This window comes from Scleropages formosus, chromosome 6 (assembly GCF_900964775.1).
Source record: "Scleropages formosus chromosome 6, fSclFor1.1, whole genome shotgun sequence".
In the NCBI taxonomy this organism is placed as follows: Eukaryota; Metazoa; Chordata; class Actinopteri; order Osteoglossiformes; family Osteoglossidae; genus Scleropages; species Scleropages formosus.
In genome coordinates, this window is record NC_041811.1 from 33,008,139 (window position 1) to 33,032,163 (window position 24,025).

Genomic DNA, 24,025 nt, shown 5'->3' on the forward strand with positions numbered 1-24,025 from the left:
ACAGAGAGAAACACGTGTTCCTCCGCTCAGAGGAGGTAGCGGCCGCTTTTGTTCGAATTGAATCACGAGGCTGTGCGGTGGCTTAGAGGTATGCGGAGCGAAGAAAAACACACTCGGGTGTGTGAGGCCTTGCTTCATGTACGTCAAAGTACTCGCGCAGACGTGGACCGCTGTCAAGTCATGGTAGGGACCGGCAGGGCACCCAGCGGGGTTGACTCACAACGACGGGCAGACTCTTGGCTCAGCTCCAGCCGGTAGACAGAGAGCCGGTTGGCCCCTCCACAGGTGCTTCCCCGCTCGCCCTTGCAGTCCATGTTGCACTCGCTCTCGCTGGCATTGGCAGCCTGCACCTTGTGGCCACAGTAGCACTCTGCACCAAACTCCAAGCCTGCATACAGGTAACCCCTGCAGTAGGGGGCATCAAGAAGAGGGGTGGGCAACACAAAAAAACAGTTAGTGGAAAACAACACATAGTTCATTTCACGTCGGTGGATAACCGATACATAGTGCAATGTACTGGATCATAAAACGATTCCTTTCGCCTCTCTTGAACTGAGCTGAACAAATCGTTCCAGCTCTTGGGCTACGGACTCCTTTTTCGACAGTACGGTTTGTTAGAAGTTGGATTTCATCCCATTCTTGTTTCCGAAGCCTTCTGTTAGTCACCTCGGCTCAAGTAAAGCACTTAGCTTATTTATCCCGGTCGCCCAGTGGAATAATGCAATCCGAGAGCCAATGACAGCGCTCATTCATCTCTGGACTCTACATCCAGAGGTGCCCGTGTACGTTCCAGCTCCACTGCAGGACTTTAGTGCATCACCTTCAACAGATTCATAAGGATGGCGTTGACTGCAAGTCAATATGTTTACAAGGTGCCTGAATCCATCATTTCCGCCTCTCTGCTTTCAATCTGCTAACAAGTAACCATATGAGGCCTTCGTTTTGGGTTTATAATGGTGAGCAGAAGCAGCCTACAGCCGAGCGACAGTCGCTCTGCGCTCTCCTTCCCCAAACCCCCTAAGCCTGTCAATCATCTACACCCATTCTTTGTCTTGGCTTCTTTATTTATTCATCAGCTGCTACTCTCAGCATTGTGTGGGTAAACCAGGGACCGCAAGACAGAGATAGGGATGGGGGGTGAACGGGAGAGTCATTCTTCATGTTCTAGCGCCCGGTGTAATGGAGGATTCGCAGGTGAACGGTCTGCAAAAAACGGATAGGAACAAGAGATGGAGAATAAGAGCAAGAAGGAGGAGGAGGCAGAGAAGAGGAAGGAGACTGAGACAGAGGAACATAAAGGGGAAAGGAAGGACAGGCCGAGGGAGGAGGACAGAGCGTGAGAGATGGACGCGTAAAGACGGAGTTATAGAGTGGGGGGTGGGTAGGGGCAGAAAAAATGGGGAAGAGAGAAGAAGGTGAAATGTAATGGGAGATGGACTCAGTGTTAAAAGGAAGAAAAGGAGCATAAATGAGCAAGGGGGAAAAAACTGAAATGAATAAGAAGTGAAAGTGGCAGAATAGGATGTAGGAGAAAAAGAGAAAGAGACCGAGATCGGGCTCCAGCGGTCAACGAGTGAACTTTAACACGACAAGAAGAACAACTAGGCAGGTCAGTGACGTCTGGAGCCTCAACGAAAGAAGATCGTAATCGGATTAAGACGTGTTTGCAGGCAGGTTTTCCGATGCAAACGGACACCCGGTAGAAATAAAGCCCTTGGTGCCGACAGGAAGGTGGGCTTCAACCCGGCGGCCAAACAGACTCTACGACCGTGTGGTGCTTAATGGGTAATGACCTCATAGCACAAGCTGGGCTTTGGAGTCATAAACTGGATTTGAGAGCATTCCTATTAAAGCAGAAACATTTCTGAAGCTTTCCTACCTATTTATGTCACGTTCACATCAAATCCCGCATAGTCATGGCCCTTGCGGTCATGCTTCTGGGAGGTAACAGATTAAGCTTTCAGGGTACATGGTTGGGATCTGCGGGCCCTGTTTGACCGCCAAACGCCTGTGACCGAACAGGAAAAAATAATCTTTCCTAATCAAATCAGCGCTCTGTCACGACTCCTGCGTGTCCACGTTGGCGTACCTCTCGGCGCAGTTGTCCTGGCAACGGAAGACGGTCATTTTTTTGTAGTCGAAAAAGGACGCCCCCCGGAGAGCCCTCTTGTGGGTGTCGTCAGCATAGCAGCCCAGGTATGTCGCTGAGGGTACAGAACAAAGAGGGCGATGAAACCCGAGAAGCTTGTGCAAAGGGGAAGTTCCAACCACAACATTTTGATTTTGTTTACATTACTTCGAACGGCAACAGGGTGCTACAGCGAGTAGTGCTGCTGTCTCACAGCACCTGGGTGGTGCGAGAGGATGTGGGTTCGATCCCCACTCAGTCTGTGTGGAGTTTGCATGTTCTCCCCGTGTCTGTGTAGATTTTTGCTCGGTGCTCTGGTTTCCTCCCCCACTCCAAAGACACCCTGTTCAGGTTCACCCATAGTGTGTGTTCCACTGATGTATGGATGAGTGACCCAGTGTAAGCAGTGTATCTAGCAGTGTAAGTCACCGTGGTGAATAAGGTGTGTGGACTGATAACACTACATAGAGTTTGTTGGAAGTCACTTTGGAGAAAAGTGTCTGCTAAATAAATAAATGTATTTTCTCCAAACAGCTCATATAGGACACTGTCAGTATTTGTCTACGAAAGGCCAAAATGTTACTATATCATAATGGCGAAGTCTCAAAATGTACCGGAATATTCTCCTCCCTTTTACTGAACTCAACGAGGTTGAATACCTGTGTTAAACAGTAAGCTTTATGCAAGATCAATTCCCTGAACCACATTTGTGATGCTCATCTACTCTGTCAAGCAAAGCAGTCCAAACTGTCCAAAAAAAACCAGAAAGAAATAGCCATATACAAAGTTTATTCAGAAATAAGATTTATTCTTCCGAACGGAAAATTTTAGTTTCTCTACCATTTTTCTTCCACACTTAAAAAAGTCACCTGTGCATTTTCAAATAAATAATGTGAAAACCATCTGAATAAGACATCACTTGCACCAAAGCCACTTCTGAGTTTAGGCGTGAACATAAAAAAGTAATTAACGTACAGCTGTACATCATAAAAGATATTATCTTTCTTAGGAAATTAAGTTTGTTAATGTTTCCCAGCCAAAATCAGGAAGAGCAAAGTAACAGAATAAAAAAATAAGGAATTCTGACAGATTTGCTCGCAATAAAATGTACATATGTACACTTTTTTTATTTTCTTTGTCACCTATCAATATCCTTTGCTTACCGTACACACCTCCTGTCCATCCTCTAATTATGTAGTACAATCAATAAGTTCTAAGACTGGTCTCCATGTGATGTTGCTGTGGCTGCAACTCGAAAGTAAAACCAATTTTTTCCATCTGGGAACTGAATTCAAACCTCTTGTCATGAATCTGATTTATCAAGTAGCACAGTGGTGCAGCGGGTAGTGCTGTTGCCTCACACCTCCTGGGCTGCTTGGCTGTAGGTTCAAAGCCAGCTGAGTCTGTGTGAAGTTTGCATGTTCTTGGCAGGGGTTTTCTCTGGGTGCTCTGGTTTCCTATCACAGTCTAAAGATGTGCAAGTCAGGTGACTTGGCAATGCTATATAACTGCATGTAGTATCAGAATGGGTGAGTGTGTGTGGCTACCCTCTGATGGACTGTTGTCCTGTCCCATGTGCGCGCAGTGGTAACAGGATAGGCTCCGGACCTCCGCCACCCTCCTCACTACAAGCAGTTAGCGCAAACTAATGAACCAACATTTTGAATTCATTCCCTTTCAGTGGTCTCTCTCGTCTGAGTGACGGATTTCTTCTAGAAACCACCCATTATCCAGTTCCATGGACACAGAGTAATGTACAGTTTCAGACTCCCACTCTCACCAGGAGCTCTGTGCTTAAATCCTATTAATAAATGTCCAGAACCCAGGAGGCCACTGCTGTGCACTGCGACTCACTATACATTTGTCTAACTGGACTGGATTTCGACCCATCAGTCATCACCGCGACCCTAAACAAGTACCCAAAGGGTGCACTTTGTCCCAGGGTCTAGTAAGTAATCTCACATGCAGGCTTTTTCAGGAGTTCGCCAGCTCTGGCTAAGCTCCGTAACAACGTCTAGGCACCGAGGTTGAGGGGGAGGCCAAGTGCGTCTTAGAGCGTCTTGCAGAAAAGAGCCGTGATCGCACGACCGGACCGGTTCGCAACCGGATCTGCGGGAAAATGGGTCGAACGGGACTTGTTCATAGGGGAATTTCAAGACCACCCTGAACACAGTGACTGTGCTCCATTTATTAGTGATACAGGAGGGTGGAGGACAGGGGGTAGGAGAGACCCCTGCCAACTAATTAAAACTCGATCATTTACAAACACCAGCTGTTGACTGGTCCTTTAAGAGCAGTGCTGGAGGTGATCTATTCTATAGACATCTGCACAACCAGCAGTCCCATCCATCCACCCATCCGAGGCACCGGAGCCTAGCCCGGCACACAGGGTGAGGGGACACATCCAGGATGGGATGCCCGTCTGTTGTAAAGCACCCCAAGTGGGACTCGAACCCCAGACCCACTGAAGAGCAGGACCCGGACCAACCCGCTGTGCCACCGCACCCCCCCAGTAGTCCCATAGTCAGCAAAATAAATACTGCAGTGAAGTGATGTCCGTTGAGCTCTTTTTTCCCCTTTTCTTTTAGTCCATTAAGATCTTTTCAGCTTCGCTGCATTAAAGTCAGACCACACTGATCTGTGCACAACTGACCACGCATGAAGGAGGAGGTGGTGCCGAGGTGGGTGTCACAGGTCCAGGAGTGACAGCCTTCAGGACGAACACTACAAATGCGGAGAAGGACATTTCATTGCGCTTCATATTTTTTCCCTTTATTTTTATAGGTCTCATTCTGGGTTGTCAATCCCGCCCTGCCACCTTCTCATTTTGGTCTGGACTAGTTTGGATCTAAACCTTTTCTGATATAGACATGATTTAGTTTCTCTTTACAAATATACTAGGACCTCAACTTGCAGACGTAGTTGACACCATAAATCCGTGAAGATCTCGATTTGCTCATAACTCAGTTGCAAACAATAAAAAAGGAATAATACACGTCCCTTCGTTTACCTACAGGTTGGGTTCTAAAAACCCTCAGCTGGTTAAACCATCTATTACCAATATTTGCTAGTCTAACGCAGGGTCATGATGCTCTGCTGTATCTTGACCACCCTGGACATGACACCACTACCTAGCAGTGCACCATTTATTTTTTATTAACTTCAAACTACACTGAAATCAAAACTTGCTAAAAATTCTGAAAATGAAAATGAAAATGCTTCATTAAAGGTGAAGTGATTGAAAAAAAAAATACAAAATCTCCAAAAAAACACCTACTGATTGCCAGCTCCTCACTGACTAAGTCAATAAACATGTTCAAAACATTATTTATTCCTGAAAATTCCAGTTCAGTTGGTTGTTTGATGACACGATCCATCCGAACATGTTATTTCATGAAGAGGAAAAACCCGTTTCATCACAATTCTGCTCCTGTGACAATGTTACGTGTATCCAAGCGAGAAGGAGGGAACATCACAATATCCAAGGATCAATAACCTTTTGGTGTCAAGTCAGAAATCGTAGAAGGGTAAAGAAAATGAAGGGTTTAAACATAGAATTCATGTACGGTATTTAGTATCTGGTGATTTTTGTATGAATAATTTTTTAGGAATAATAGGAATAAAAGTTTAACAAACTTTTGTGTAAAATACAGGAAATAAGAATCCCTCCTTTAAATAGAAAAAACAGCACATCACTTTGGATAGGCAGTTACTGAGAGTGATGAATACATACAGCTTTTAATGGCACAGACACACACACACACACACACACACACACACACACACACACACACACACACACACACACAGAATAAACTGCAAGGAGCAAAGCGCCAGTGAACAATGCACAGGTATCCATCAATTTATGGAATCAATCTGTTCCTAAAAATGGTGTGGATATTGAAATTTCAGATACTCAAAGCCTATTTCTCTTTTTTTTAATGAGAAAATTAATATTTCCGACGGAAATTCTCAGCCCATCCGAAAACCCCAAACCAATTTTTACAAATATATTGCTTGGGGGTAACTCACATTTTTCTTTTTAACTGATCAGGTCTCCAGAGGATGAGCAATAATTCATTCAAGGATCCACTGAACATGTCACATTTATTGTGTAAAACTTTCTAAACGTGCTCATTGCTGGAAAAATGTGCAAACATACCCTTAAAACCATCATATACGCTTCTCCTGCTAATTGCTCTGCTGTCTCAATCATTCAATTAAATAACACACCCATTATGGCGACAGACTCACCTGTGGAATCTCATACACTTTCCATAATGCCCCAGTCGTTTACAGCAACACTCACATTCCTAACACAGCAATAGGATGCAGTGACCTGGATGGAGACAGGCCAACTCTAGTACAGACATTTATCGCTTAACGACAGGGATACGTTCTGAGAAATGCGTCGTTAGGCGATTTCGTTGCTGTGCGAACATCATAGAGTGTACTTATACACCTAGACAGTATAGCCTCGATCATAGAGTGTTCTTATACAAACCTAGATGGTATAGCCTTGATCACAGAGTGTACTTATACACACCTAGATGGTATAGCCTCGATCACAGAGCGTACTTATACACACCTAGATGGTATAGCCTCGATCACAGAGTGTACTTATACAAACCTAGATGGTATAGCCTCGATCACACAGTGTACTTATACACACCTAGATGGTATAGCCTCGATCACAGAGTGTACTTATACACACCTAGATGGTATAGCCTACTACACACCTAGGCTATATGGTGTAGCCTATTGCTCCTAGGCTACTAACCTGTACAGTATGTAACTGTACTACATACTGCAGGCAAAGGTAACACAGTGGTAACTATACATGTATTACATGTATCTAAACATAACTAAATATAAAAAAGGTACAGTAAAAATACGGTATGAAAGATAAAAATGGGACAGCCAGTAGTGTAGTGGTTAGCGCTACTGTCTTTGGACCCAAAGGTCCCAGGTTTGAACCCCACCTCTGGCTATAGTACCCTTGAGCAAGGTACTTACCCTAAATCACTCTAGTAAAATGACAAAGCTGTATAAATGGGTAAATAATTGTATCCTTAACCCTGTAAGCTGCTTTGGAGAAAGGTGTCAGCTAAATGAATAAATGTCAAAAATGGCACACCTGTATAGGGCACTTACCATGAATGCAGCTTGCAGGAGTAGAAGATGCTCTGGATGAGTCACACCACCACAAACAGATGAGTAACACATTGCGCTACAACAGATACAACATGGCTAGTCGATAAGAATTTTTCAGCTCCATTACAATGTTATGGGACCACCATCGTATACATTGTTAAGTGGAGCATGACTGTATCACTGTACCTAAATTTTTTTAATACTTTTTCCATTATACCGATTTGTATATTCCATAAATCGAAAATTAGGTATCAAAAGCCAAGAGCCATTATACAGTAAATTCGTATAAAAGGACTTCGTAAATCGAGGGATGCCGGAATTTGATTATAAGCCAAAACAGGGTTCAGAACCATTCCCTGCAGCCTGCAATTACCTAAATCATAACCATGCAGCATTCTTCGCAGCAGTTTCCCTAAATTAAGCAGATTGTTGGCTGCAGTGTCATCCTATGCTCTTTGTGGAACAGGCCAGTCACCAGATTGCTCCCCTAACAGCTAAAGCAGAGGTCATACACATTTATGACTGTACCAGCCACACGTGCAACCAGCTGTATTCGGGACCTAAATTCTGTCATCACCTCCAACCAGCTCACCATCAAGTACACAGTTTGCATCCCTTTTAGATATGGTGCCGAATAGCGATCTGCCCCTCAATACCCCAGCCCAATAATAACCACACACACACACAGACACACACACACATTGGTTGAAGCCGCTTGTCCCGAGCCAGAGCCTAACCCAGCAACACAGGGCGCAGGGCTGGAGGGAGAGGGGACACACCCAGGGCAGTATGCGAGTGCATCACAAGGCACCCCAAGCGGGACTCGAACTCCAGACCCACCAGAAAGCAGGATCCTTCCAAACCCGCTGCACCACCATGCCTCCCCCATAATAACCAGTATGGCAATAGTTCAGCAAAACTGCAAGAACTGTGCCAAACTGATGAGTCAATCATTTCATGCAAATAATACGACACAGATGTTTTCCGAAGGATTATTCCTCCGTAGATAATGAATATGTATTTTACAAAGACAGCCAGCGCCACTCAGCATGTGGGACCATGGACATGTGCACAGGGAGTAAAGCCAGTGATTTGAGAAAGGGAAAGTGGAGCATAAATTTCCATAAATGTCCTCTTTTCAGAGCGGAGGAGCTCTGCCCAGTGAGCATTTCCCCCGGAAGTGATTATTGTGACACGTGAACTGAAACATTCTGCAGTTCCTTTTTCGGCTGCTGCAGATCCATCGCCTTCACCATCATAATGCCATAACCATGTGTAATAAGAGCTAGAACAAACAAGGTACTGGCCAGCTTGCTAGGGGCCCTAATTTCAAGAGTTCAGTGTATAAACTTTTCTAAATTAAGACAAAATTCCCTGTACAAGCCTGAAATAAACGTCTGTGTAAGGTGAACAACATCTGCACAGACTTAATACGAAATATTGCTCATAGACAATTATTAATTCGCATCAACAAATAAATGTTTAAAACATCTCAGCTTTATGAAAGCCACATTATGGACTATTTTTACAAGCCAATCAAGCCACATTAATAACATGAATCTGGAAAGTTAATCTAAGACAAAATTATTACAGCACTGCGTTACTGTAGCTGCACTTTTGCTTTTGTCAGAATTTTAACCGTAACCCCAAAAACCCCCATGATTACCTTAATCATGCTATTTCGCCAGTTTCTGTGCATTTAAGGCGAGTTTTTCATTCTCACCTATGCAATTTAATTATGGAACAGAACAGTGGTGACACAGCGAGCAGTGCTGCTGTTTCATAGCATCTGGGTGGTGTGAGAGGATGTGGGTTCGATCCCCAATCAGGCTGTGTGCAGTGTTCTCCCCGTGTCTGTGTGGGTTTCCTCTGGGTGCTCTGGTTTCCTCCCACAGTCCAAAGACATGCTGTTCAGGTTCACTCATAGTGTTTGAGTGACAGAGTGTGTGTGTGTGTGTGTTCCACTGATGTATGGATGAGTGACCCAGTGTAAGTAGTGTATCCTGCAGTGTAAGTCACCGCGGTGAATAAGGTGTGTGGGCTGATAACACTACATAGAGTTAATCGGAAGTTGCTTTGCAGAAAAGCACCTGGTAAATGACTAAATGTAAACAAACTTACAAACTGTATCCAGCACAGCTCTAAGAAAATAAAGGACTGAGATGATTACTATGCTGGCCCAAAGAACAAACTGAACACTGTGTCTGTGACCCGGAAGTGAGGATGCCAAGCCGACCAAGCGAATGACCCCCGTTGCTGCTCCTGCCTCTTCAAAGGCTCATTGACCTTCCCTGGCTTCCCTACTATGTGGGTGCAGCTGCTGCAAAGAACCTTTAATGAAGAAGCAAAGCAAGGGGGCTTCTGGCCTGCACCACTTGACCCCCCGTGGCCATCGCCTCTGTCTGGGATGCAGAGATTACACAGCATAACGGAGTTTGGGCTAATGAAGGGAAATGAGATGAGGCACACAGACGCTGTCGTCATTTGTTTTCTCTTGTTTGTGGAAAAGAGCCCTTTCTATTTTCGGCCGGACCTTTTCCTGAAATCCGTGAACGCAAAGACTTGATCATTGCATCACTGTTGCGTGTGGTCAGGCAGAGAGCATTGTCAGCGGTGCAGGAAGCGGGAGTGAGAACACAGGGGAAATATGACAGACAACAAGAGTTGTCAAACAGCAAAAGGGCCACTGGCTGCCGCACTTCAACCCGAACTAAAGGAAAGCGTAGACGACATGCAGAAAACCTAAAGAAATAAGGGATTGCGGTGAGAGGTTGGAAACATCGACAGAAAAACTAGGCCGTACATCTAATGAAATTATCATTTTCATTTGTGAATGCTGGACATTTTGGTCTTCGTTTCCACGGGGTCAGCAAAGCTACCCAAGGCAGCACGGAGACCGCGAAGGTGTCATCGAAGACGTTGTCACTCACCTCGTCCTTCCTCTGAATCCTTTGAGCTTCGCCCTTTCAAGGCACGGCTCCAGCCGACAGCACGGTCCCCTTCCCGCCCCCGCTTGGAGAGCTCCTGGGACTTTTGTTTCAGCCAAGGTGGGTCGTACCTCTGTGGCGGCCTCCAGCCCTCCCTGAAAACCTGGCTGATGAGCCCAAAGCCCTGTCCCTCAGGGGCCACGCGTCCTTCTTCTGCACCAGGCCACTGATGGCCCACAACCGTCTCCCCGGAACGCAGGAAAACCAGGCTACCCCCAGCCGAGAGGTAGAGGAGGACAAAGAATAGGAAGCGGAGAGGTCTACGACGGACATAGCGGCGGAGCTTCAGCATGAGACGGGCCATCCCACGCCCCGGTGCCACTCAGACATGTCACCAAGGAAACAAGCAAACGCAACGTGAGGCCCGTGCCTGCCGAAGGCCAGCGGCTCTGTCAAGTATCCGAACGAGCTGACGACAATAGTCAGGAAGTCATCAAAATCAACAGGTCAGATGAGAAATAAAGGTCAGTCCAATAATACATAAAGAAAACTTTGAGCGTTTGTCGTGAAGTCAAAGATGTCTAAGAAGGACCAACTGATAGTTCCCGTACAACTCAAGTTCAGCAGGTGTCCCACTGGTGTCCTACTGGTATCCATCTCCCGACCACATGGCTTTGTCACTTTCACAGCGACTACTTGAGTGGGTTGAACCAACAAGGGTTTCAAAAACGGAGAACAGTGGCTGCTCAAAGCTTCACACACTTGGGATGTCTTGGTCCACTTGTGGTCTCCTACACAGAATGCTGGTAAAGACTTTGTAGAGCACGGTTGCCTGGTGTAGGCCGGTCCCAACGTCCGCCGCTCTTCAGCGAAGCTCCGCAATCTGGAGGCAGAACAGGTTCGATAACTTGGAAGAGCGTTTCTTGGTTTGTCATCAACACAAACAGAAGGACAAATCCCCTTCAGGACTTCCAACATCATACAGGCAACAGTGCTAAGAATACCTGGAAGAGCGATCCCCCAAAGAACGGTCACGGTTCATTTAGTTATTCATGGTGTAATAGCTGAAGGCAGTAATTGCAAAAAAAAAAAAAAGAGAAAAACGGTAGAAGAAAGCTGTAATTACCTGCAGCAATCTCCCCGAACGTAGAGCGCTTAAAGTGAATTGACACTTTTTAGCGTGGCTCTTGTCTTTATGATGCATTAAGTCGGAAAAGGCCCCACAATGAGGCAATCAATGCCTTACATATAAAAGCGTAATCACTGCCATTAGACCTTTTGTGAAATTGTGCTTCACCGGCGGGGACCGAATGACCATCTCACAGCAAGGCATTTGCTTTCATAGAAAACCAAACAGAAGGCTCTTCTTTCAAAGCTGCTTATGGAGACATTAAAAATAAGTGATGTGCAGGAAGTCCATTCAGAGCAAAGATGGAGAAAACGCTCCGTACGCTGCAGTCGCATTGGGCAACTACCATATTTTATTACATGTAGTTATTATTATAGTATAGTATTTATAGTATTTATTACATTATACTAGAATATAATAAATACTATGATAAAAGTAAAATATTTATTATAAAATATAAATTATTTATAGCATTTTATTAGAACACGCTACATTATTTTATTATAGCATTTGTTATATAATACACACACTGGCTGAAACTGCTTGTCCTGAGCAGTTGCTGGGTTAGGGTCGCGGTAAACTGGACCCTAACCGGGCAACACAGGGTGCAAGGCTGGAGGGGGAGGAGACACACCCAGGACGAGATGCCAGTCCATCACAAGGCACCCCAAGCAGGACTCGAACCCCAGACCCATCAGAGAACAGGACCCGGCCAAACCCTCTGTGCCACCACTATTATTACACAACAGTATTGTAACGACCCACGTTACTGATATTTAGGTGAGAAGATGTTTTGTGAAAATAGTTGCATTGTGGGTAACTTGTACATAGTGTGTGTAACCACTGGGGGCACTTAGGGGAAAAATGATGGGGTGGCTATGCCTACGACCATATGGAGAGAGACTGGCTTGGCTGGTTCTAGGTGACAGTCCTGGAAGAAACTATTAGTATGTACTTGGACAAAGAGTGTTATTTCCCTGGTGCTGGTGTTCTAATAAATCGTTCATAATGAATGCTGCCTCCGCGTCCTTCTTCACCCCCTCCAAACCCACAGTGCTATGTGCCACAGTATAATATAATATTATAAACACTATAATTAAATTATTATAGTAATATCATAAAATATAATAATATAAATCAATATAAAAGATGTATTTATAGTATTTTTTATTATATATAGTATTTTATATATTATAGCATATATCTTATGTTTTTCACTGTGTTTATTGTTTTTCTTTAGTAATTACTGTACTGTCTTGTGCCGTTTTGCACACGTGCACTTTATGTAGTCCTTTGTAAGTAGCTTTGTGTTTTTTGTAGCTCCACGGTCCTGGAGGAACGCCGTTTCGTTTCACTGTACGCTGTACCAGCTGCATATGGTTGAAATGACAATAAAGCCACTTTGACTTTGATATTTGGATCCATGAGCTCCATAAACGTAAAGCGAGTCACCGAACTCCAGGAGGTTTCCGTTATTATCTCAGGTCTTAGGAGGACACGGTCGCCGTGACGTTATGAAGCTGGTTTCTTGCACGGGGTTCTGCAAGAGAGCCTTTCGGACTCCGTTGTGTCTCGCTGGTGATGGTTCGCCGTGTGATTCAGAGCCCCGGTCAGCAGCTCTATTTTCAGTTAATGCCGTCCTCCCCTACAAGCCATTTATCACGAACATCAACACGGCCTGCCGACAGTACCCGCTCACCATTTTATCCCCGACGGCCGCTTCTTAAACTTACAAAGTACTGGTCGGTTGCATTTTACATTTAGTTACCAGTCACGGTAAATTCATCATGCAAATGAAAACATTTCTATGGATTTTATGAAAATCAACGTCAACCTTGTCCTCAAATCAAGGTACACGGGATTTTTTTCCAGTCATAAGGAAAATTGTAAGTTGTTGTTATTATTATTATTATTATTATTATCAATAAAATAATAAGAATAAGAAAAAGAAGAAGAAATTCTTCTTCTTATTATTATTATTATTGTTGTTATTATTATTATTATATAAATAGCAAAAAATAATAAGAAACTTAAAAGTAAATTGTAAACATTAACATTTCAAGCACATTAAATCCCGATGTAAAAGCTGCACATTTTCAATATGGTTTTAATCTCATTACAGAAGCTCACGAAGAGGGCGAAACTAACAGCGTGAGACGGGCTGCAAATTTTCCTCACCGTCAATATTTTCCGGCACCGTCGGCAAAACACTAAATTACTGAAGTTCTCCGGAGAGATTTTAATTGGCGCCACCGAGTCAAATCGAGCGGCTCATTCTTAGTTTGAGGTCTTCGCGAAAGACCGGAGTTTCACGCTCGGCCTCAGAGACGGGAGGGGATCCGTTGCTCCTTCTGGTCATCCTTCTCTTCCACGTGGAGGCCAAATGGAACAGGTTGCTGCGATGTGCTGCGCGGAATATTTCTCCACACACCGCGTTTCACTAAAGGATACAGCTTTGTGTAGAACTTTTCTCGAGCTCTATAGCCTGCGGTCCCCTTTACACTCATATTTACATTTACATGTATCCATTTATCAGGCGCTTTTCTCCAAAACAACGTACATCTCATAGAAAATACAATGCGTTCATTACATTAGAGGAAAGAGACACTTAGATGCAGACGTGTGATTCTTAAGTGCAGTTTGTTTCTTTCCACCATATGAACGTAAAGGTTTATCCGGGCATCGTCGTAAAGTTATGGTCCGTGAACTTAGGAGATGATGGGTGAAGTGAGTCTGGAAAAGGTGAGTTTTAAAACCCTTTTTAAATGTGGACGGAGATTCAGCAGTTCTGAGTGAGAGGGGGAAGTCGTTCCACCACAACGGAGCCAGAACTGAACCTCCGCGGGACCACCTTTCCGTGCGAACTACGACAGCGGTTGGACATATTCTGTAATATTGCTTAAGTTCCTGGGCTTCTATTCCATGACTGCAACCGAGAGCCATGGGCAGCTTCTGGATTTCGGGCCACACTCTGCCACCTATTTTTGCAGCGATATCCAATCAACGCCAATCGGATTCTCTCCGGCACGATAAACCGAGACTGGCTTAAGAGGGTCGAGCGCGGTAATGCTATTTAAATGCTATTAGGAGGACCGCGGGGGGCGTTCGCACTGTGGAACCGGAATGGCTGCGGACGCAGACGCTGCGTGATGCTCCTGGTTTATGGTTCGTTTTCCGTGTCTCTCCAACTATATATGCCGGACTGAAAAAAAATGTCTTCGACTGGTTTCTTCATAGAAAAGTTGTACTATTCAGCCTCACCTCGGTTACTCCCCAGGTCAACGAATGTCCCCTCAACGATTGTTTCCGGCAACACCCTATCCAAGCACAAATGCATCAGCAAGGGCCTCTTTCACAAGGTTAAGTGCATCTCAAAGAGGAAACCGGACGCCGGATCGTTTCCAGGGGGTCGAACGTGTCTCGTAGTACAAGTCTCAGAGCGGCGTCCGGTTTCTGGAGGTTAAGCGCGTGCGGTTGTCCGCACCTCGGACAGGCTTTCCTCCGCAGGTTCGCCATCTGCTCCTGTCCACCATCTGGGGCCTGTGGAATGAGGTAAAGAGACTGCCGCAGATGGCAGCGCTTAGCCCGTGTAAGCCCCCCCCCCCGCCATGTTCCACTCACACCAGCCCCCCGCCATGATACAGCAGAGCGGTAGCCCACGCCTGGCACCCAAAGCCTTCCAAGCGGTGGGATTTGGGCCTTCCTGCCAAGGGTTTTAATTAGAGAAATGTCTGATTTTAGCGAGCGGCCCGTGCCAGAGACAATTAATTACTGCCGTACATTCAGCGCCATGGTGGGGCAGCCTGGCTCCGAATCCCAAGGAGGTGCTGGCGTCCCCCGGGTAAACTTGTTTGCTGCTCATTTGTTCTTCCTGAAGCCCAAATAGCAGCAATGCGCTTCTGCATTCTTCCAAATTAAACATGCAATTTCATTGCTGACTAACCCCTGTGCATTGTAATCATATGATACCAGGGAATCAGCAGAAAGTTCTGCCAAAAAAAACAAATAAGCACATTGATAAAAGGGTACGGTGTGTTGGAAGACTAAAAAATGTTGATACTGCTAATTATATTCACCACAGTCAGGGTAAAACTTTTATTTATGCTTCCTATAGCTGCCTCGGTCAAATGCAACACGCTGGTTATGAGCTACAAAAGCATCAATAGAACTGCTCCCAGATATCTACAAGACTCGATCGTCTGCTACACCTCAACCAGACCCCTTCGCTCTTTCACATCTGCTCGCCCGGTGGTCCCGTGGACGAAAGAAAAAGCACGGAGGTTCTCGGTTCTCGCTCCGTTGCGGTGGAACGACTTCCCCCTCTCACTCAGAACTGCTGAATCCCAATCCGCATTTAAAAAGGCTCGTAAACTCGTGTCTTCCAGACTCACTTAGCCCGTCATCTCTGAAGTTCATGCAAGGTATAAATGTTTATGCACAATAACTTTAAAATGATGCCCGGAAAAACCTTTACACAGCTACTCCTGTAATGTAACGTAAATGTTTGTATTATTGTATTTTCTATGAGATGTACGTCGCTTTGAAGAAAACCATCTGCTGAATGAATACTGTAAACGTAAACGTGTGTAATACTCTTGGTTTAAAAAGTATGCTATATACATAAAAAAGATTTCATACAATATAAATGGGGTTATGCCGTAAAATATACAAGAGCTGTACTTCTTGCTACCATAGTGCTGTAATGTAGATCCATAGGTATTGGATGCTGGACCACAGGTGTGTGAGGTGGCAGGTGACCCTGCTGTCCAAGCCCTCGGAGGCAAGCGGGGCCTGAGCAACAGTCGTAAGTCAGACTTGCTCGTAGCCTTGGGCATCCAGCCATTGCCTTTGCCGCCCATGCGCCCTCTCCCCTCCTCACTTATAAGCAGAAGACATAGTGACCAGACAACTATAAAATACTCCAAGAGTTATCTGCTTGTGGCTTCTAATATGAATCAAAACTGGATGGGATTTGGGAGGGAAGAGGGTGTATGACGGACTCACCAGGAGACGTTCAGCCTGATCCTCGACTGAGATGACGAGCCTCGCGCTCCTTTCTTCGTGTCCAGAGTTCCGCCCTAGTAAAAAGGAAAAGAATTTCACGAAGCCTGCCTGTGATGGGTCATGCAACGCTACAACGATCCAACATAGTGGAGCAAATCGAAAAGAGAGGCCCGAATCCTGTATTTTAGAACGACCGCGTCAATTCCGTCGAAAATGCCGTAGCGTGATCGGAAGCGGGCCGTTCAAGACATCCCACGAGAGCCTCGTATAGAGGAACGGCCAAAAATCCCCTCTATCTACTCAGCAGTTCTCATCAGCAGCTACAGAACGTTGAAGGTGTTGCCTGGAGGAGGACGAGTCACTAGTCGCAAAATATAAGGGTTCACAGACTTTTTCCATCAATGACAAGTGTTTAAACCATTTTTTCCAATAAAAAATATGGAAATATAACGTTGTGCATGTTGCTTGTTAAATAACACTGTCTTCATTTAATTATTATGACTTACGTGAAGATCAGATGACATTTCAGGGGCCGTCGATGCAGAAATCCAGCAAACTGTGACGGGGTCACAAACTTTTTCCCACAACTACCTGTGTGACTGGTATTACCTCACCCTGAATGAAACACACACACCCCAGCTGTCCCTCAGACTCATGCACACTTCATTGAGAAGAATAAAGATCACTGAGTTTGTCCCCACATACAGCTCCTTTCTCAGACCATTTAATTTTTTTTTAAATACTTGGTCTACAGAGGGGCGCGGTGGCACAGTGGGTCGGACCGGGTCCTGCTCTTCGGTGGGTCTGGGGTTCGAGCCCCGCTTGGAGTGCCTTGCGATGGACTGGCGTCCCGTCCTGGGTGTGTCCCTTGCGCCCTGTGTTGCCAGGTAGGCTCCGGTTCCCCACGATCCCGTATGGGGCAAGCGATTCAGAAGGTGTGTATTGGGTCTATTTTTTTTTTTTTTGCAGCATCCAGCTGTTCTTATTAATTTTGTTTTATATTCCGAGATCTCGTGTCGAATGCTGGCGCAGTGGTGCAGTGGGTTGGACTGGGTCCTGCTCTTCCGTGGGTCTGCGGTTCGAGTCCCGCTTGGGGTGCCTTGCGACGGACTGGCGTCCCGTCCTGGGTGTGTCCCCTCCCCCTCTGGCCTTACGCCCTGTGTTGCCGGGTAGGCTCCGGTTCCCCGTGACCCTGTATGGGACGAGCGGTTCTGAAAATGTGTGTGTGTGTGTGTCGAATGCTCTTGGGCACTTAAACAAAAATAAAACCGAGGACAACAGCGAAATCGCGTGCGTGGACGGCGTGCGTGGCGACCCCGGCGTGCGCGTCTCAGCTCTTGGCGTCTCGCGTGACAGGAGACGACGACGGCGAGAAACGACTCATTTGCCGCACGATTCCGTGCTTCGTTAGCGCCGAAGAACGACGCCGCTCGAGGCACCTCGCCTGGCCGCTTCTGGCACCAAAAGGTCATTACGTTTACGGCACGCGCACGTGTCGAGCCGATTAGGCCTGAATGACCGCTATTCACAGTGTGACTCACATTACTATTGTCCTTTGCCAGCATTTCAATCCTGATTAGACTCTAAATTAGACAGCTGGAATGTTTTTTTTATTTCCTCCCAGCTTTTCTTTTAAAAAATACGCAGCCTCTCGGATCGGGCCGGTCTTTATTACAATGTAAGGATATTTACATATTTACATGTATTCATTTATCTCGGACGCTTTCCTCCAAAGCCGCGACGAACATCTCATGGAAGATACAATGTGTTCATTATATGAGCAGAAAAAGACACTTAGATGCAGACGTGTGATTAAGTGCAGTTCGTTTCCATCATATGAACCGACGTTCATCACACGAGTAGCTGCATAAAACTTCATCCGAATATCAACGATTCTGATCACCTTCCTAGTAATATTTTTTTTTTTTTTTTTTGGAGATACATACGAACGACTCTGTAAAGAACTGATCCGAGCACGATATATACATGTATACCGGGACGGATGGAATGTCAGCATTGTTTTAACATTGATATTTTCGATATTTCATGTTTTTTGTAAATTACATGTCAAAAAACACCACATTTTCTAGTTCTTCTTAACGCCGCATTACTGTTTTTTAAAGGTTTATTCATTCTGCAGATGCTTTTCTCCAAAGCAAGTTACAATGTTAAGGTAACAATTATTACAAGCTTACAATAATTTATCCATTTACACAGCAGGGTAATTTTACTGGAGTAATTTTGGGTAAGTACCTTACTCCAGGGTACTACAGCTGGAGGTGGGATTCAAACCTGCACCCTTTGGGTTCAACAGCAGCAGCTCTAACCACCGTACTTCCAGCTACCCCTACAACCGGCTCTTCTTGTTATTAACTTTCATTTTTTTCCCAAGATTCATTTCCCTTTTCGTCATAAATGAGCCGAACAGTCAGCTCCAGCGTATGGAAGCGGGAAACAGTGAAACCCTTAAACCACAGAAGGGATTTTTTTCTGTACGCACCCCAGTCCACACCCACTCAAACCCACACCCAGCAAGTAGCTCAGGAGCTGCACGCCACTGCTTTTTACCTGCTCTGCCACACTACACACTACTATGACCATAAATAAACTATTAAATTCCGAGAGAACAGCCGCTTCTAGGTACAACGGGTGGTGACGCGGTTACCGCCTTGCACATGAAGGACCCAGGTTTTGAATCCCGTCTCCTGCTACGGCACCCTCGAACAAGGAAATTGCGCTAAATTGCTACAGGGAAATGACTCTGCTGAATAAATGGGTACATAACTGTCAGTTGGGTAAAAGAAAACCGTCAGCTAAATAAATAAATAAATAGTTATGTGAATCTTACAAAGCGACACCTTCAGAAACCTAATCGTAGCTCAGCTGTGGCGTGGTGATCCGCTATTCCTGCCGCACATACAGCTTCACATTTATTTATTTATCAGACACTTTCCTCCAAAGCGACTCCCAACAAACTCTATGTAGTGTTATCAGCCCACATACCTTATTCACCACGGTGACATACACCGCTAGATACACTACTTACACCGAGTCACTCGTCCATACATCAGTGGAACACACACTCTCTCTGTAACTCACACACTATGGGTGATCCTGAACAGCATGTCTTTGGAGTGTGGGAGGAAACCAGAGCACCCAAAGACTTCCACTGCTAGATACACTACTTACACTGGGTCACTCATCCATACATCACTGGAACACACACACTCTCTCTCTCTCTCTGTCACTCACACACTATGGGGGAACCCAAACAGCATGTCTTTGGAGTGTGGGAGGAAACCAGAGCACCCTGAGGAAACCCACAAAGACTGGGTAGGGATCAAACCCCTGTCCTCTCACACCACCCAGCTGCTGTGCCACCCATTTTCAAGAGAATGGAGTATCTGATCTGATAGGTATGTATCTCATGTGTTCCATCTACATTAATCATTTAACTGACACTTTTATTCAAAGCACCTTACAATCTACAGTTACCATCAGTGACGGACCCATTTATACAGGTGGACAATTTCGGAGTAAGGAGGCTGCTCAAGGGTACAGTAGCTGGAGGTGGGATTCAAACCTGCGACTTTTGGATCCAAAGGCAGCAGCAGTAACCAGCACAATACCCGCTGCACCCTCAGGGCTCTGCAGGAATTTTTTGCTATGTGGTCACTTTTCTAACACCCAGATATTTCACACATCGCTGAAATTAAACTTGGTGTTTTCCACACTTAGCCATGACCATATGTTCCTCCCACACAAGATTTTGTGCTCCCTTCGAGCAAAACGGAAGATTGCCATGCTGCGTCAACTTCACCCAAAGAGATATATTAAAGTATTATAGATTATTTAGAACAAAATAGAAAAAGATTTTTTTCCATTTTCTGATTTATTTGTAAGAGAGCATTTCATACTTACTACATTGTCTGAACCGCTTGTCCCATACGGGGTCGCGGGGAACCGGAGCCCAACCCGGCAACTCAGGGCATAAGGCTGGAGGGGGAGGGGACACACCCAGGACAGGACGCCAGTCCATCACAAGGCACCCCATGCGGGACTCGAACCCCAGACCCACCAGAGAGCAGGACCTGGTCCAACCCACCGCACCCCCTGCATAAAACTCCTTCCTAGTAATTTTCTATATGTATATATACACACACACACACACACACACACACACACACACATTTTCAGAACCGCTTGTCCCATAGGGGGTCACGGGGGACCGGAGCCTACCCGGCAACACAGGGCGTAAGGCCAAAGGGGGAGGGGACACACCCAGGACGGGACGCCAGTCCGCCGCAAGGCACCCCAAGCGGGACTTGAACCCCAGACCCACCGGACAGCAGGACTGCGGTCCAACCCACTGCACCACCGCATCCCCTATGTATATACATATATTTATATATATATAGATACACATATATACATACAAATATATGTAGAAAAACATTTACGTTACATTACAGGAGTAGCTACGTAAAGGTTTATCCGGATATGATCTTAAAGTTATGGTGCATGACCATTTACACCTTACAAGGACTTAAGAGATGATGGGAGAAGTGAGTCTGGAAGAGGTGAGTTTTAAGACCCTTTTTAAATGTGGACAGGGATTCAGCAGTTCTGAGGGAACTAGAATTGATCAGGGCTCCTCGGGACTGGTACAGGTGTTGTCAGGATGAGGCAGCGGTATGTAAATTCTGCATAAAAACCAGAACTACCGATCAAAGAGTCATTCTGTGTTTACTGTGCTGAGATTAATGGTTCAGGTAATTCATAAGACAGGATGTTCATGTCTCCTGTGTGAGCGCTGCAAAACTGTTCTGATCCTCACCTGTGCAACAGTTCAAATAAAAGCCTTTGCTCGAGTCAACACCTTGCTGTCTTTGTGAATTTCCATGATGAGGGAATGCAGTGCTTTTTTTTTTATGAGCAATAACTTCTAATAAATCTTGTCTCGAACACCAAAAATCCACTATAATCAACAGTTCAGAATTGTGCACAAAAAAATAATTATCGCCATTTGCTTTTGTAAAAGTCACAAGCAACAGATTGATAAAATGGTGATGTAATTATATTTAAATTTTACAGTTCTAATTTTCTGAGTCGAAGCAACAATAGAATATTTTCATTTACTTTCCCTCTTGGGTTCAGCCTTTATTAAATTGTGTTGGGGGATCTCCTTCAATTGGACCTTCTTAGCACTGTAATGCACTTAGGAAGGCATTACATGAGAAAACGTTGGAAAAGATTTTAAGGTTTTAAAAAAAATAAATGAATTATGAAGATTTAATTGTGGTACATAATTGCTGGTTTGTCTATGACCAGCTGGTGGTTGGATGGAAAGTTGTGCTGGTCACCTTTGAAATCATCCGCTGAGTTAAATATTAATAATTGAGCATTCAAAGGTACGATAACAAGACCGCTATTTAATTTGCAGTCAGTGTAGGACGTATCCAAGTATTAGCAAAAGAAAAAAATTTCTACATTTCCACATGGCAGCAATTAATGAATATTCATTAAGAATTTAAGAGGAGACATCTATTCTAACCTGCATAAACCTGCTTTACTTCGATGTACCGTTATATATTCACAAACGACAAATGTATTTATAGACTTATAAAATGATTTCTTTAGAAAAAACAGACTACGTAGATGTTTATATTGTAATATGGATTTGAACGATACCACTGAAGGTATCACATTTAAATTAATTTATTTAGCAGATGTTTTTCTCCAAACTGACTTCCAATGAACTCTATGTAGTGTCATCAGCCCACATACCTTATTCACTGCGGTGACTTACACTGCTAGATACACTACTTACACTGAGCCACTCATGCATACATTAGCGGAACACACATACACTATGAGTGAACCTGAACAGTGTCTCTTTGGACTGTGTGAGGAAACCAGAGCACCCAGAGGAAACCCACGCAGACACGGGGAGAACATGCAGAACACACCTTATTCAGCGTGGTGACTTACACTGCTAGATACCCTACTTACACCGGGTCACTCATATTGTAATCGATATTACAGACACAATAGAAGTGCAGTTAAAACACTCCCGGTCTTCCCAGGATGTGGATGCTTCAGGTTAAAGTTCCACATCCTGCACTGCCTCCACCTCCATGAGACACCAGGCAAGGAGCATCCTTTGTACATTTACCGTGATGTTGCCGAGACTCAGGGTGGGGGGGGGGGTTACTCAGCACGACAACGACAAAGTCAACCCCTGACCTCAGAGCACCCCAAATTCCCCAGCAGGCAATTAAGGTGTGACAATGTCCCATACGTGTGCCTGCTGGAATTTGCACAACGGTCGTCAGAAAACTGAAGGCGGAGGCAGGATTTTCGCTCTCGCGAGGCTCCTTTTGTAGCAAGTGGACGGAAAGACTCCGAAAACAGTGACGGGATTCCAGCCCTGTGGTGAAACCTCCAACACAAAGCTGCTCCAGATTTCCTCGCAGCACCTTTAAGAGCACTAGACAAAACCTTATTTTCTCAGCTGCTTAGTTTACCTTTTACTTGTACGTCTACTGTTCTCCTCTGGTGATTTCACCATACTGTCCCGTACTCGTACCGCATTGCCTTGCTTCAATTCATCATCTACCTCATTTGACAGAATTTTTGCGACGTACCGTCATAGGACGGACTATCCTCTTAAAGAGAGCGATTCAGTAATAATTTTGGGATCTTCTCATCTCTCTTCATGCTTAAAACCAGAAGTAAAACCCGAGCAAGGTAGAGCTGGTCCCCGCCTTACGACGGAGTTCCGTTCCGCGAAACCCATCGCAACTCGAAAATATCGTAAGTCGAAAATGCATTTAATACACCTAACCTACCGAACATCATCGCTTCTTATCCTTTAAGACGGTCGAGATCGTCGATTGCGAAAGTCCAAGTTCACGTGCGATGGCCATTAGAGGCTTGTCGCCTTCATCCTGGGCAATTGTCTTAACTGTCCTCTTCTTCTTCTTCTCACTAGTATCAGGAGACACAGGCGAGCCTTTCTGTGACATTATCGATGCACAGATGCGGATCGCTGCCGCTGCCCAGCATCACGAGAGAGTATCGCTCCCCATATCACTTGCCCAGGAGAAAAAATTAAAATTCAAAATTCGAAGTACGGTTTCTAGCGAATGTCTATCGCTAGCGCACCATCGCAAAGTCGAAACAATCATAAGTCGAACCATCGTAAGTCGAGGAGCATCTGTATCGTGGAAAAAATCGAGGCCATCTCTGAGCATTGCATTGTTGGGGTCTGCCATGGTAGTTATGCTGATTTCGCCCAAAAAAAAGATGGAAAATCTTGGACATGCTGTACTTTACGGTGCAGGTAAATAACTGGACCGCAACTGCTGCAGTCGAGAAGAATGCCAAGAGCTGAGAGAATGAATAAAATATGAAGTGCACACCGAGCTCTGGGCGCCATGTCTGAATCTTGCTGGCACAGAGTCAGTCCCTACAGAGCCATCGATGCGCTGGATCATCTCCATATTGCAGAAGTACTAAGCAAATTAAAATTTTTATTCCCCACTGAGCAACACAAGACAGACATAGGACATATGCACAAACCCACATATGCCTAATGATAAAACGTAAATGTAATATGCATAAAAAATGTAACATATGTATAAATCCACCCATCGTTAACAAAGGCTTGTCCCGAGCAAG

The 24,025-nt window shown here is 45.1% G+C and overlaps 1 protein-coding gene across 3 annotated transcripts in view; it reads right to left on the bottom strand.

Annotated features, from left to right (window-relative positions):
- Positions 1–24,025, bottom strand: part of LOC108935698 (WSC domain-containing protein 2-like) — a 47,086-nt gene that overhangs the window by 13,388 nt on the left and 9,673 nt on the right. For 2 of the 3 annotated variants that reach the window (XM_018754509.2, XM_029252893.1), the window contains 4 exons: positions 16,343–16,416; positions 10,213–11,092; positions 2,090–2,204; positions 221–405 (listed from right to left, as the gene is read on the bottom strand). In XM_018754509.2, coding sequence (XP_018610025.1) covers positions 221–405; positions 2,090–2,204; positions 10,213–10,573 — 661 coding nt within the window. In that variant the 5' untranslated portion in view covers positions 10,574–11,092; positions 16,343–16,416. Of the gene's footprint in view, positions 1–220; positions 406–2,089; positions 2,205–10,212; positions 11,093–16,342; positions 16,417–22,869; positions 22,938–24,025 lie in introns of those variants that run through there. The other variant, XM_018754527.2, reaches the window with a different exon arrangement.